At 42.5% G+C, this 15488-nt stretch overlaps 2 protein-coding genes across 3 annotated transcripts; both read right to left on the bottom strand.

Moving 5' to 3' along the window:
• Positions 1–209: 209 nt before the first annotated feature.
• On the bottom strand, positions 210–2398 carry LOC136483554 (uncharacterized). Of its 2 annotated transcripts, none has more exons than XM_066480662.1 (3): positions 2199–2398; positions 1025–1096; positions 210–726 (listed from the first exon to the last, which is right to left on the bottom strand). In XM_066480662.1, exons 1-3 carry the CDS (start codon positions 2337–2339, stop codon positions 547–549), a joined length of 393 nt encoding a protein of 130 aa, XP_066336759.1. In that variant the 5' UTR covers positions 2340–2398; the 3' UTR covers positions 210–546. The 2 variants fall into 2 exon arrangements, 1 of the variants encoding a protein (XP_066336759.1); XR_010765507.1 differs by having other exon boundaries at positions 649–726; positions 1025–1123; positions 2199–2338.
• Positions 2399–4253: 1855 nt separating this feature from the next.
• Positions 4254–6826, bottom strand: LOC136483549 (peroxidase 27-like). The gene is made up of 4 exons (XM_066480651.1): positions 6467–6826; positions 5843–6031; positions 5552–5750; positions 4254–4938 (listed from the first exon to the last, which is right to left on the bottom strand). The coding sequence occupies exons 1-4, from the start codon at positions 6725–6727 to the stop codon at positions 4514–4516; spliced, it is 1074 nt and encodes a 357-aa protein (XP_066336748.1). The 5' UTR covers positions 6728–6826; the 3' UTR covers positions 4254–4513.
• Between the last annotated feature and the right edge of the window lie 8662 nt (positions 6827–15488).

Below are 15488 nucleotides of genomic sequence, written 5' to 3'. Positions count from 1 at the left end.
AATGCTAGCAAGTATTTTCTAAAGTACCTTGCTTTGCATTCTTCACTAATACAGTACCATGTAAAACTAACTTCTTCAGAATCATTAACAATTGAAGCACAATAGGGTGCTTATTTTAACATAGAGTATTTTCTGAAGTACCTCCCTTTGCATTCTTTACTAATATACAGTACAATGTAAAACCCCCATTTCAGAATCATTAACAATTGATGAACAATAGGGTGCTTATTTAACAGAGTGCTTATGTCTACGCAACAAGGCACTGATGTGACATGACAGCAAGTACACATTGTATTATTTGCTTTAGCATAATGAACATCCTGATCCATCATGATGCATAAATTTCAAACAGTTCTGAACTTCCCATGGTCATAGTTTATCTTCCACGGTTCCACTAGAAAGTGTATGCATAGCTGTTGATAATTCTCGATGGTACAATCAGTCACACTAATATATGAGTATGACTTCTGCACATAGAGATCTTAAAAACTAAGCTTTGGCAGAGAACTCAAATGAACATTGTTAAGATAAATGTGAGACTCAAAATCAGCTTGGGAGATCACTTCCATCAAGTAGAGCACAGGTAAAATCATTGTCTGCAAGCTCTATTTTGTCTGCCTTCACAACAGCATCTAGTTGAAGAGGTACAAAGCTCCGACCAGGGCCATAGAAATGAGGAAAATAATTATTATCATCACTTGCCTCATAAATTAACCCATCTGCAAGCTGAGATAAACAAGAAAAAAAATAAACAACAAGCATATGAAACTCAGTACGCAATACATAATAAGTTATTATCTGAACATAATTATTGGCACATTGAATTGACAAAGCTATATAATAGAAAACAGCAATAACATGACTTTTTCTTATCCATGTAGACAAACAAATAATTAACTTGTGTGCATGCAACCTCCCATAAAAATAAGTAGTAAACAAGAGCAGTAAAGCATTGTAGATCTAAATTATACAAAAGAGGTAGTTATGAAGTAACAAATCAACAACTGATAGGATTTAAATATACCTTGGAAGCATCAATTTGCAGTAGGTATAGATCATTCCTTCCCAGGAAGAAGTTTTTTAAAGTCATCTTCACCTTCACCAGGTCCAAGAATTAAACAATCTTCAGTTCACGAGAAAAATTATATGAGTGACAGCATGAAAAATGAAAGGAATCACATTCAAGTAAAATCAAAAGATAAGTTGTCCAGCTTTGATTACATATAGAAATAGTAGTCAAGAATAGAAATGACAAAAAAATACGTTGAGTAAACATAATGGAATTCATGCATCTTGTAGGACCTGGAAAGACTAACATTTAAGTTTCGAACATTGTTGGCAATAAATAAACAATGTACTTACTGATGGAGTAATGATATTCAAACAATTATGTGGGATAACATCTAGAGTGCAATAATATACATATATCAGAAGTGAGCAGAGTATTTTAAGAGAATAAAATTGCATAGTTCAATGATTTCTGGTAAACCATACTTCAATTTCAATTGTTCTTTAGAATAGCACAACAAACTGCTAGATGTCAGTCTCCTATAATATATCAATACAGGAGGAACTTATTATGATAAAAAAGAAAACAAATTACAAGAGTAAACAAATACAGAATGAGTTGGCAGGCCGCAGGCATATCCATTTGCAAGATTTCATCATACTATACACAAGAAATGTCTTACTGCAGTTACAGGCTCCAGCAGGCTTACAGATAAAACCCATTATGTACTCTGCATCTTAAATAGTACATACAACATATTTAGTATTATCTTACGGTCAATTGACAGTCATCCTATATAGCATCAACCGCCAGTGCCAACTAACTATGAACACCTGGGCATATAAACAGATTAAAAAAAAAAGAAACATGCCCCCAAACCTCTACCCTGAGTTCTGTAACCAACAAATCCCATCAAATCAAATCAAATGGATAAATTCTAAAATAACATAGCGCAAACTAAAACTAACTGTGCATCGAATGGCATCTGCAGACAACAAGGACATGCTCCAAGCCATAGATTCCAGAACTGGATTGACCTATCCCAAGTACCACACAAATCAAGAACACAAGAGCAACCCAAATCTGTTCCAGCAAGCGGATAGCTCTCTACGGAATTACGGATCGTGGAAATTTTAGGCAGGGCGTAGGCCGGAAGAAATCAAGCCATATTAAGGTGGGGTTACCTTACCTGGCTTAGGTCGCTGAGATGGATGCAGCCGGTGGAGTGGTCGAGGTCGCCTCCGAGGGTGGTGCCCGTGCGCTGAAACTCCGTCCACTCGTCGGCCGTGCTGATCCGGTACACGAACGCCGGCGGTGCCGGCTTTGCCATCGCTGGTCTCTCTGCTCTCTCTTAGGAGACGACGGTCCAAGAGATTCGGACGGCCCAAGCGGCCCAGCGTCTATCTTAACCGTGCTGTGCTTGTGGACTTTCCTATTTTCAAAAATTAAAATCATCTAATCCAAGTTAATCATCGTATAAAACTCACGCTTCGGCACCCGCAACAGCAACCTCTCAATAGCCTTAGCTTTTAACAATGACTCGTATGCCTAGCTCTTAATCAAAAGCTAGCTTTTCTTTCTCTTGCATTAAAATATGCCAAAAATACTTAGAGCTGGCTTATGAGCCAACCACTACGGGTGCCCTAAGTGCTTCCAGAAAAACATGCAATTATAGTACAGTGTCATGGTTTAATATATCAAATTTGATTAATTATAGATAAAAGAATATCAATATTTATGATATCAAATAAATACCGTTCAATTAATTACAAAATGTATTTTCTTAATAAATTAATTTGGAGTCACAAATATGAATAGTATTAACTAGAAATTTGGTCAAACGTAAACTACTTTTATTGGCACGTAACCTGCAGTTACATGTTTTCTTGGACAGAGGGAGTACCTTGTAGTAAAAAAGTTCTTATATAATCTGAAATTATAATATGTCCAATATATCCGTCTTCTTATATCCTATACACTTTTATTATAACACATAATATGTTAAGCACCCCTATAGAAAGCAGGAATTTCACGAGAATTTACATGAATTAATTTATTTTTCATAGGAGAAATGCTAAGAAAAGAAAATTTGCTATGTTCCACATGAGGCTCCGTCCGGTTACCCCAGAACGGGCCATTCTGTGCGAGGATTGGTTCTGGCATTATAGAAAGTAGTGGTGAAACGGTCTGGCCGGAAACCAATCTCATACAACCGAGCGAGGTCTAAGCAGGAACAGTGGGGGGTCTTGCCTTGATTATCTACAATTGCCACCCTAGTTCATGCTACGGAAAATTTTATAGGTGACAAAATTCCAATAAAACTGATAAACCCATTTATTATTGAGATCAGGTAAAATGTATTTTTGACCAAAAAAATTCTAATTCTACTAGTCCACCTATATGAAAGTGCAATACTGGCTCGTATCAATATTACTATGTGCTAGTTCTTTATGTTAAAGGCTTTAGAGGCAATTGAACTTCCAAAGAAATTGAGTTATTTTATGTTTTTATTTTGACTGAGAAATTTTCCAATAAACCCATATATCGGTGACTCTGGTATTCGACCGAACAGCTCTCGATCTTCAGTTCATGACTGGTTTGCTGAACATGAGATGCACACCAAGCTTCTTCGCACTCATTTGCTTGCTTCTCGGAATCACATGAAGGCTAAATCTGATGATAACCACATAACAAAATCATGAATGTTAAGTCGGAGATCAAGTTCTCCTGAAGCACAAACCGTATGCTCAAACTCTGATGATGATCAAATCCTTACCCCAAATTGATTTCGAGTTCGTTGACCCCTTCAAGATCTTGGAGTGCATTGGTGCTGCCGCGTATAAACTGGAATTGCCAGATGGTTCACAATGCAAGTTCACCATGTATTCCGTATCTTGTAGCTCAAGCGCTTTACTGCTAATCATTCTCCAGTTTTTGCTCAGTCGCCACCACAGGTCATTCTGGACAATCCAGCTCAGGTCCTTCAAGGACGGCTCGTCAATAAGGAAAGGAAGCTGCCTTCCTCCATCAACAAATGACCTTATATATATATATATATATATATATATATATATAGGGAGAGGCTATTCAGTAGCCGGCTACAAAATAAGTTATTCTGTAGCCACCTCCATTTACTATAATTTTATATACTAATTTACCATAATGTCAATACATATTTACGATAGTTGGGTTACTATAACACATGGAGATATTTACCATAACATTATATTAAACCACTTAGTAAGGAGTTACTATAATCTTGTAAATTAATATAGTAATTATCGTAACTCAAAGTGGCTACAGAATAAGTTATTCTGTAGCCAGCTACAGGATAGTAGTTCTATATATATATATATATATATATAACCTAAAACGTTCCTAAATCTATATAGTGCTGTAAAATGGAAGGTTTTCTCGAAACGTGAAACTCCAGCATATAATTAAGGCAAGAGGGTAACCATGAGTAATAATTGACACATGCGCCATCACATACTAGCGACATCGCTAGTTGACAAAGGCACATCTCTTCCTGATCTCCCCCTGGTCGCCGGTGAGCACGCCGACCCTGCCCATGTTCACCATGGACGCCCCAAAGTCCCTGAGGAACGTCGCCTCCTCCGACGACGACCCGGCGGCGTCCCTGTAGCGGTACACGAGCGCCCGCGTCTCCTCGTTCCTGAGCAGCGCCTCGTCGGAGTGGAAGAGCGCCCTCCGCTTCACGACCAGGCCGTAGTAGGCCGTGTCGAACGTCGTGGAGCTGCCCGGCACCATCTCCAGCTCCGTCGTGTTGTCCCTGCGCCTCCGGCACTGCTGCCTCAGCTTCGCGGCGTACGCGCCGTCCAGCGTCGGGTCGCTGTCGCTGTGCGCCGTGTAGTTGCGCAGACGCTTGGCGATCGACGGGCAGTGCGACTTCCCGATCGCGTGGGCACCTGGATGCATGGCACAGCACGGTTTTCAGGTCATCTCCAAGGAAACATTTTCCAAAAAAATAAAATAAACATACAGTAAAGTGAACTGATTCTTTTTTTTATACTAAGTGAACTGATTATTGAATGGCGTGCCCTTCTTCACTTTTGGGGAAAAAAACTTAAAGGACTTTTTTCAAAATAAATGTTGAGTAGCTAGTCTGCACTTTTACTACTTAGGAAAAAAAAAACCCAACGTTTTCGGTATGATAGAAAATTTTAAGCCATTTTTTATCTTCGTCAAACCAAAAGTCAACAACTTTTAACAAGTAGATCTGACGGTACTAATATGTAATATTTTTCTATTTTTTTTCTACTTTTCGTCTTCTTGAAATAAAAATGCAGTAGGGGACCACCCCTCCTGTTTGTATTTCCGTTTTTTTAGCATAATAAGCTGCATTTCCTATATTTCAATTTCAGATTCAGTGAGCAGTAGTAGTACAAGTGTGCGACGCAGGTGTAGGTGGCTAGGTGCAGGTCTCTCTATCAGCCAAAGAAAATCAATTTCACTTAAAAAATCGTACTATAAGCTGAAATGCAGTTGTACAATTTAACAAACAAAGTCCATCGAACATACCTGAGAGAACAGCGAGATCCTTGACGCTGAGGTTCTTGGAAGCGAACCTCCTGATGAGCTTGCGGATGCCGTCCATGGAGTCCGGCAGGTTCTTGACGGCCTCCTTGGCGCTGGAGACGCGGCCGTCCCGCCTGCCGGTCTCCACCTGGTAGAGGTTGCCGTCCTTGCTCCACCCTCCCTTGGTCACCGCCTTGGTGGCCTGTTTGTTGGTTTGGACTTTGGAGTCAGCCATTGCTCTGCTTGGAGGAAGGAATTGAAGGAATGAATCAGCCATTCAGCGAGCGCACGTACCAGGGAGACGGCGTCCCTGGCGGCGATGGCGAGGATGTCGGCGCAGGAGACGGTGCCGGGGCAGCGCTTCTCCAGCGCCTTCTTGATGTCGTCGATGACGTCGAAGGCGTCCAGCGTGAGGTTGGGCTTGGCGTCCTTCTCCGCCGTGTTCCCCTTGGTGGAGTTGATGAGCACAGACCCCTCGCAGCCCTGCAGCAATGGCGATTGGCCAGTGGGGAGGGTCAGGGAACCGGGAACAGGGAACATGGAAAGGATTATCAAAGTATCACTCGATGACCAAAGTGAATCAAAGTATCACTCGATTGAGTTTGTTTGAACTGGAAACAACATCCAACAAATTAAAGGAGACGCTTTTGAGAGATTCGCGTGTGGAATCTTTGCTTTCTGCCTCTTCTCCAGATAAAGTTTCAGAGACGCTTTTCTTTCTTTTTTTAAAGAAAGGGAACAAAGTCTCAATCAGGTTAGTTCGTGCACAACTACTGACTGAAAATCATTACAACCTGCATTGGATACCACTGAATCCTGAATGAAGAAAAGAAAAGGGCCGGGCACATCGCAATGAGACCATATACTACTACTCTATACTCTTAGAAGAAGACAGCAATGGAAGAAGTGGAAGCGTACCCTGACGAAGCAATCGTGGAAGTGAAGCCTGAGCAGGGGCGCATTGGCCGTGGGATCCTCGTGGACGGCCCTGGCGACGACCCTGCGGACGATCGCCTCGGCGTCCGGGCACGAGTCCTTGTAGAACCCGACCCTGAGCTTATTAGCAGCGTCGCCGCCGTAGCCGTAGCCGTAGCCATGGGCGGCTGACGAAGCAGCCACGACCAGCAGGGGAAGCAAGAGGAGGAGAGCAGGAGGAGGAAGAACCGGCCGCGCTGCCATGGCAGTGTAGCAGTAGCACAAGCGGCGCAGGCTGCTGCTGCAGGGAGAAGGAGACAAGAAGTCGGTTGCTTATTAGCTTTGCCACCCTGCTTTGGCGGGCTCGAGCCTCGCGCTGCAGCGCTTGATCGGGCGGCCGCTGGATGTACGTTATATAGGAGTAGACTAGAAAGCGATGGATCACTGGAGTGGTAGTGGAGTGTGGATGGATGCCACATCGGTCCACGAGATCTCGGGCAGCGCTGCGAGCGTCGTTTCTCCCGTCTGTCATGGCCGCACCATGCCATGTGATGTGATTCGCCATGGATTTCCGGGTTCTTAGCTAGTACTAGGAATGGGTGTACCGTGTACGTATACGTATACCTGCCACGGACGGGATGTCACTGCTTGCTTATTCTCGACTCACGAGAGATGTCAATTGATGAGTCTTCCATCGTCTTTTACCACTGCAAACACAATTGTCTGATTTCCCCTACTGTAAACACTGCAGACGAAGAATACAGGTAGGAGTATAGCGAGTTCCAGTTTACTGCTCTTTACTGTCGCGCATCATCGTGTGAATGCGATAGTTGTCAGTCTGACGAACAGATCAGTGATCTATTGGGGCCTCGTTTAGATCGTGAAAAGATTTCAACCCGATGAATAGTAGCACTTTCGTCTTATTTGATAAATATTGTCCAATTGTGGACCAACTAAGCTCAAAAGATTTATCTCGTGATTTCCAACTAAACTGTGCAATTAGTTATTTTTTTTACCTACATTTAATGCTCCATGCAAACGGCTAAAAATTGATGTGATGGAGAGAGAGTGAAAAAACTTGGAATTTTGAGTGTATCTAAACAAGGCCTGGTTTGGATTATAAACGGTGCTTTTTCGGCCGACGATCACTATTTTTCTCACATAATAAATTAGCCAACGATATTTTCGATCGCAGCCAAACGAACGGAACACGTACGGGTATCAATAAGGACGGTGGTAGCAGTATCACTGAACACAGAGTTTTACAGGTGTGATTTACCAATGATTTTACTACTCCTACTGTAGGCTTGTTTAGATGCTAAAATTTTTGGCAAAATGTTACTATAACATTTTCGTTGTTATTTGACAAATAGTGTCCAATCATAGTCTAATTAGGCTTAAAAGATTTGTCTCGTGGATTTCGTCTAAACTGTATAATTAGTTTTATTTTTTATTTATATTTAATACTTTATGCATGCGTCCAAAGATTCGATGTGACGGAAAATCTTGAAAAATTTTGCAAAATGGGGTGGAACTAAACTGGCCCTGAGAACATTGCACGGGAGATGTTCCTGACAATGCAAGTACGGAGTAGAAGTAGCTAGGGTCGGCACTGTATACTTTATACAGGTTAAACTAAAGAGCAGATCGATCAGGCTGTCAGAGCTAGCAGTGCTTATTAGAATTATGGTGACGGGATCGGGCTTCTCAAGGGCCCAAGTGCAGATCACGTGGTCGGGGAGGAGGGATTTGCTTTGCTGGAGCTCTATGATTCGTAGTCTCATTGCTGCTGCCCCGATCTTATCTGATCTGCTGCAGGCCAGCAGCTTGTACGCATTGTTTAGGGCACATTTGACCAAGTTTTTACTGCTGTTTGCTCTTCATCAAATGGGGGAAAGTAGTAGTTTATGGTCTGTTTGTTTGTCTTCAAAGTTGTAAAGTAATCATCCTATACAAGCTCCCCCAGTGTTCACTAGATCGAAGAAAAAGAAAGCAACAAATTGCCCCAGGCCACCCCCAGGGGATGAGTTGTGTTTGACTTTCTTTCTCCAGCAGAAGCAACTCGCAGCACTGATCTATCCCTTCGTTACTTGATCAGATTTCTAGAAGAAAAGAAGGGGGATACCAGATCTCAACTGAGCTGTACCTGATGACTGTGATAAACAATGTGGCCTTACTGATATTCAGCCTGTTCGATTGGCTGGTTCATATCGTTGCTGGTTCATGAAGAAGTATTGCTAGCTGGTTTGTGTGAAAGAAAAATATTGTTCCGGCTGAAAATTTACGATCATTTACGACAAGCCACAGCCAAACGAACAGGCTGATTATCAGATTCCAACATAAATGTTAATAATATATAATTGCATTCAGATTCTGTAGATTATACCTAGTGATGACAATCGCACCCCACGTTCCCAAATCACACCTCCCATCCTGGAATGTGCGAGGCCGATTTTTATAAAACCAGGAGCAGGATGAGAATATATAACGATCAATAGTAATGTTCTAGTACTCCCCCCGTCTAAAAAAAGATAATGTCATTTTATCATAATGGTGAGTCAAGACATCTTAATTATGACTAAATTTGCATAGAAAAAAATATCAATATTTCTAATATCAAATAATATGTCATTAGTTTTTCATTAAATATATATTTAAATAGTATACCTATTTAGTGTCATAAATAATAATACTTTTTCTTGTAAATTTGGTTAGGATTTAAATAGTTTCACTAAGGAGATACTCAGCCTATTCGTTTGGCTGTGGCTTGTCGTAAACGATCGTAAATTTCCAGTCGGAACAATATTTTTCTCTCACACAAACCAGTCAGCAGTATTTTTTCACGAACCAGCAACGATACGAACCAGCCAACCGAACAGGCTGACTAGAATTCTATCTTTTTGGGACGAAGGTAATAAATGTGAAAAAAAGTAAAAAAAAAAAAAAGGCAACATCACGAGCCTTCGAACCCATCCTATCCTAATGAGGAACAAGTATTCCTAACTACCAAGTTTTTGTTGCAGCTCCAGTTAGGAACTTGTTAAAACCTACTTGAGCTAATGTGTCCAACTAATTGAAAAACTACGAACTGAGATCTTGAGTGATTTATTGTTGAGTCTGGTCTAAATAAATATACCCCAGGGCTACGCATGAGGGAATCCTAGGTACAAGTTAGCTAGAAGTTATGAAAAATTAGCTACTAGTGTAATAATAATGGGAAAATTGGTTTCATAGCATCGAAAGATCACGACATTCGAAAAATACCATCGAAAGACATCTGTTACGTAAAATACCACCGAAAGAATGAACTGTTACCTTCAAATAGCATTCCGTCACGGTGGCCGCTTTTGTCGTGAATTCCTCGTTGAGTCACTATTGTTCCCCCATTTCAGAGAAACAGAACACACATGCCAACGTTCGGGCACAACCCGATTCGCCCTAGAGAGGGCACAACGGCCATGACTGACCAGCTGGCGCCCTTCGCGGTGTCCGGCGACACCTATCGATGTCAGTGGCGTGGCCTAATATGGCTCATAGGAGCATGGCCCCGTGCCCGCGCGGCATGCAACAAGGGAGACGGCGACGACATGCAGCAATGGCGAACCCGGCGACTACAAGGTTGGCGTGGGTACACGTCGGGTGCGTGGGGGTGCTAGAGGGGCTATTCTGGGCATGGCTTGTGCGGGGTTGAGTAAGAGCGATGTGGCAGCTCATCATGCGGAAAAAACAAGCGTCTACGGCCGGCGTCGAGCAGGACGGAGGCGGCCCGCGAAGCAGGGTTGCCGGCGGAGTTTCGGCCGAAGGAGGTGCACGCAGTGGTGGTGGACGTGGCAGTGTAGCTGGCTTGGTGGAGGCGCCTCCGATTGGAGCTGTCCGCGGGAGTTCCCAGCGTGGCGGCCATGGCGAACAGCAGGAACAACGCACCTGGCGGCGGCAGGATCTAGCGTCCCAGAGTGGATTTGCCCAGTTCAGGTGAGCCGCGGTACGCTCGGCCGAGGCGCTGGTGGTTTGCACCCATGGGAACAGCGACGGCGGACCGAGAGCCGGCCATGGCGGCGGACAGCAGCAGTTTTGGCGACATGGCGTGGCTCCAGCCCAGAGTTGTTTGCTATCGTGCGCAGGGGTGAGAACATGCTGGCGGAGATGGTGGGGCACACGGCTCGGCAGTGGTACGATGGTGCCAATGATGGGGAACGGTGGTGGTGAGAGCTGAGAGCTGATCGGCGGCTCCGAGCTTGGCGTCCAGGCATAGGCACATGCGAGTGGACTAGGCACAGGCAACCGTCGTCCCGGGTCTCAGCCATCGCGAGTACTCCTATATGCATGCACGCAAACTCGATTGCTCTTGCATGCGCCGTGGGCTCATTGATAGATGATCCATGCACGTACGCACAGTCGCACACATAGCACTGGTCTCCTGGCAGTGTCCACGGAGGTGAGGGCGTGAGGTAGCTGCGGCCGCCGTCGTGCGGACCCGGCGCGGCTGGGCCGTGCGAGGTAGCCACACGGCGTAGGGCATGTGTCGCTGCCTATCAGCGTGTCCATGCCCAACCAGGCAGCTGGGTTAAGGAAGAAAGGCGTCTCGACGGAGGAATTCACGACAACAGCAGCCACCGTGACAAAATGCTATTTGAAGGTAACAATTCGTTCTTTCGGTGATATTTTACGTGACGGACGTCTTTTGATGGTATTTTTCGAATGTCGTGGTCTTTGGATGCTATAAAACCAATTTTCCCAATAATAATCCTACGAGTTAGTTACTAGTGTAATCACTTGTCAAAACCTACAAGTTGTGAAAAAATAGCTAGGGATTAGGGAATCCACCGTTAGCTAGGGATTAGGGAATCCACCGTTGACGTGTGTACAGTGGATTTACGTGGGTTCATGCATAGTACAGAATTAATGAATACATAACATAACTTGCTCTTTGTGCTAATAATTTGTTCATCGTTGCATTGTTCTGTTGCTTGGTAGATGGCGGCCGGCTTCAGGCCGGCGGTGACGTTTGTGTGCATGCGTGTGGAAGTGGGCATCCTACTGTAGAAAACGGGAAGCTAATTAAGGTCTCGCTTGTTTTGATTCAGAAAATAGCAAGTTTGTGTAGAGGATTTGGCAACAAGCGAATACAGAAGTACTAGTATATATCTTCCATGAACAACAACGGTAGAAGAAACCCCTAAGGCCCCCTTTAGGGCCCGTTCGTTAGGCCAGGAAAAGAGTCCGGAAGCGTTCCGGCTGGACAAAGCTTACACAAATTAAACATCCGATCCTAGCCGGATTACATCCTGGTCACGGTTCGCCAGGAACCGAACATGCCCTTAGGGAATTTAGAATGAAAACGTGGGATTTTGATTCCTATAGGAATGGGCACGGTAGTGCCCTTTGGTTGGTAGGATTGTGCTATAGGAACTTTGGAGGAAAAATTCCTTTGGAAGACATTTCACAAGTGAAACATGGGAAACAAAACATCCACTCTGATCTCATTTTTTTCATCGCACCGCGCGTAGGACCGAGGTAGAGAGATGATTTGACTGAAGGAACACATTAAGTGATACAGATTGGATACAATAGTGTAGGACTAGCTCACATGTATTTACTTCGCTTACCTCAAGAAGTCAGTACATGCACTGTTGTTTCCTGCATTTTTCCTACACTCATCCAAACACCCATTCCAATAAAATTCCATATTTTCCATTCCTCTGTTTTTCATATGTATTTCTATCATGTTCCTATATTTTTCCTATTCCTTTATTTTTCTATCCTACCTTACAAATGAGGCCTAAAAGTTGGAGCAAAGGAGTGGAATATGCTGGCTTATGAGTGTAGTGCAGCAGGACTGCAGGATCATCAGGACCGGCCGGGACCAGGATCCACTCGTTATAGTGCAGCCTTCTTTTCAGACAATGCCGAGTGATCGGTGGAGTGGATAAGCTCTCCCGTAAGAAAGGCTGAGCAGCAAGCATTCACGTGGTTGTTTTTGCTGTTGAAAAGCGCCCTTTCTTTTCACTTTTTCCCAGCTTTCCCTCAGTTGCCAAACAAGCGACGACCATGGTCCCTTTTGTTTTTGCATTTTGCACAAGAAACTATAGTCGTTTTTTTTTCTCTTGAGTTGATATACTCCGTCCGCCCATGAAAGAATGCAATTCTCGTTTTTCGAGAAGTCAAACCGTTTGAACTTTGACTAAGTTTATATAAAAAAGTGCAAACATTTATGATACAAAATAAGTATCACTAGATTAGTTATAGAATATATTTTTATAAGAAATTTATTTGGAGACATAAATGCTAATAATATTTGTTATAAACTTGGTCAAACTTGAGCTTCTTTGACCGGCACGCATCTCATAATTATATTCTTTTGCAGACGAATGTAGTACTTTATACTGTACTCTTTAGAAAAGGTGTGTTTGGTGTATATGCTTCAATATAATAATGGTCTAAACTAAACACCTTCATTTCTAACAGAAAAAGTTCTTAATGAACTGTCTTTTTATAGTCTTGCTGCTGTTTGCGGCACTGCTCTTTCTTGTGCAGAAAAAAAGTGCTCCAATCCTAAAAGTAACTGTTTGCTGTGTGAATAGCAAATGACAGCACTAACTTCTCTGAAGTTTGTATGAATTGCAATTAACATGGATGTGCCCCCAACTTCTCTGAAATTGGATGATGTCTTGGATATATACATTACCTGGGAAAGAAAACCCTTGGAGAAAGGGGACAATTCATACAAGGCCAGAACACATTACTGAGTGCTGCTGCTACATGTATATATTTGAGAAAAATCTTGTACGATTATATCCGGATGAAATCATTGCCCATTTGTACCTAAATATATTACTATCTTGTTTGTTTCCCAATTTTTAGTTCCAAAGAAGAGATTAAAATACACGGCAAGTCTGGAAACTTGCCTGGATTTGCCCTGATGAACTAACCCCTAAGGACACTAATGGCATGTTTGGTTTACCGGTTGGTTCATGCAGCGCGGGTCAGTTCCACGTGAGTCCATCCGGTGAATTTTTGTGGAACCAAATCGCTTCTAAGAAACTGATTTCTTGGCTAGTAATGCCGTTCTGGAATTGGTCTATCATGACTGACCTAATTGAAACTGAATCCCCATTCTTGAGTTTTTTTAGTAATCGGTTAGTTTCTATTTCTAGATAACTAAAATTTCTAAAAGATTGAAGAACCAATCAGTTCGGTTTGGTAGACCGAATGCCCACCCCTATCACTAATCGGGTTACATGAGCTTTGTTGAAGTTATTGTAGACCGAATGGTAAAAATGAGGGACAACAGAAAAGTAGAGTGAGTGAAGGAGGTTGGTGGTGAGAGATGATGGTCGGAGAGAGAAATTTTCACTCTTTAATATTAGGTAGGTACAAATATAGATAGATATGCTCTTTAATATTAGGTATAGATATAGATATAGACTAGCATAAGAATGAGGAACACTAGAAAAGTAGAGTGAGTGACGGAGGTTGGGGTGAGAGATGATGGACCGATATAGAAATTTTCACTCTTTAATATTGTAGATAGATAGATAGATAGATAGATAGATAGATAGATAGATAGACAGACAGACAGATTAACTGGAGGTACATTAGCGAGCATTACGGGGAGCTTCAATCTGATTTCGCCAAGCTGAGCGAGATTTTTATTAGAATTTATATATAGCTCTACAGCCTGTTCGTTTCGTCGTAAATGATCGTAGATTATTTACTGCTGGCTGGTTTGGTGTAAGAGAAAAATACTGTTTCAACTTATAATCCACGATCGTATACGAGCAAGCGAACAGACGGCTAGTTATTAGAATGTTTATCTGGGTGTAGCTCTAGAGAGCATGCCATCAATGCTGGACATTGTTCGATTTACTCATTGAGGGCATGTTTAGTTCCAAAAAATTTTGCACAGTACCCATCAAATCGAATTTTGCGGCATATGTATGGAATACTAAATGTAGACAAAAAAAACTAATTGCACAGTTGGGTGAGAAATCGCGAGACGAAACTTTCAAACCTAATTAGTCCATAACTAGACACTAATTGCCAAATACAAACGAAAGTGCTACAGTAGTTAAAACCCAAAAATTTTTGCATCTAAACATGCCCTGAATAAAACAGGCAACCTCCTTTTCTAAAAAAAAAAGTCATGACAAAGGAGTCGTTGATCGACTACAGAAGTCATACCATCACGTAATACCCTGTGGAGCGAGGAAGACATAAAAGAATAAATGAATGATAACTAGATCAGCATCAGCCTACCCTTACTGAAAAAGAAAATACTCCACCAACGTAGCTACCCATAAAAGATCCTTGTTTTCTCAAAAAAAAAAGATCCTTGTTCCATTAGATTTTTTTTCTAACACAAGCAGGTAAAGAGCACCAAAATATTTGGATATTCCCAAAACCGCTATGTACCATCCACTGCGAGAGTATGTTCAATCCTCTTAATTCACAACCAACGCAAAATGGCCTTTTGATCCCATGTAGGTTGGGCTGGGGTAGACTAGAGATGAAACCACACAAATCACACAAATAGAGGGCAAAAATTTAATAAAAAGGTATTAGGAATAGTAATAGAAGTAATAAGCACATAGAACTGATAATATTTTTCCTTGCCTCCATATTAAGGTACGGATGATCAAGGTTCAACTACTCTAGCCCATTTCTATTTTTTCAAACCCTAGCTGTAGGGAAGAAAAGTAGCCAATGAATCAGTATAGCCATTGTGCCTGAGACCTCTAAATTATTAGTTCAAATCAACTCATTGCAACTTTCGACCTTCACTACAAGCTCAGACAACCTGTTTTCAACGAAATCTGCCAAGAGGGCATCTCCAGAATGCACAAGGAACGCTAGATTGTCTGTAAGCTCCAATGATGGCCTATGAGGATACCCATTTGCAGAACTAGCACTGCTCTTGGAACTCGAAGCAATGTCATAGCTCCCATGCATCTGCTTGCCGTGCGAGCCCTATGCGCACAAATAACAATTCCTCCATCTCCATCAGCCTGCTGGCGCTCTCCCTGTG

The sequence above is a fragment of the Miscanthus floridulus genome, chromosome 1 (genome assembly GCF_019320115.1).
Source record: "Miscanthus floridulus cultivar M001 chromosome 1, ASM1932011v1, whole genome shotgun sequence".
Taxonomy (NCBI): Eukaryota; Viridiplantae; Streptophyta; class Magnoliopsida; order Poales; family Poaceae; genus Miscanthus; species Miscanthus floridulus.
This window is presented reverse-complemented; position numbering and strand designations above follow the sequence as displayed.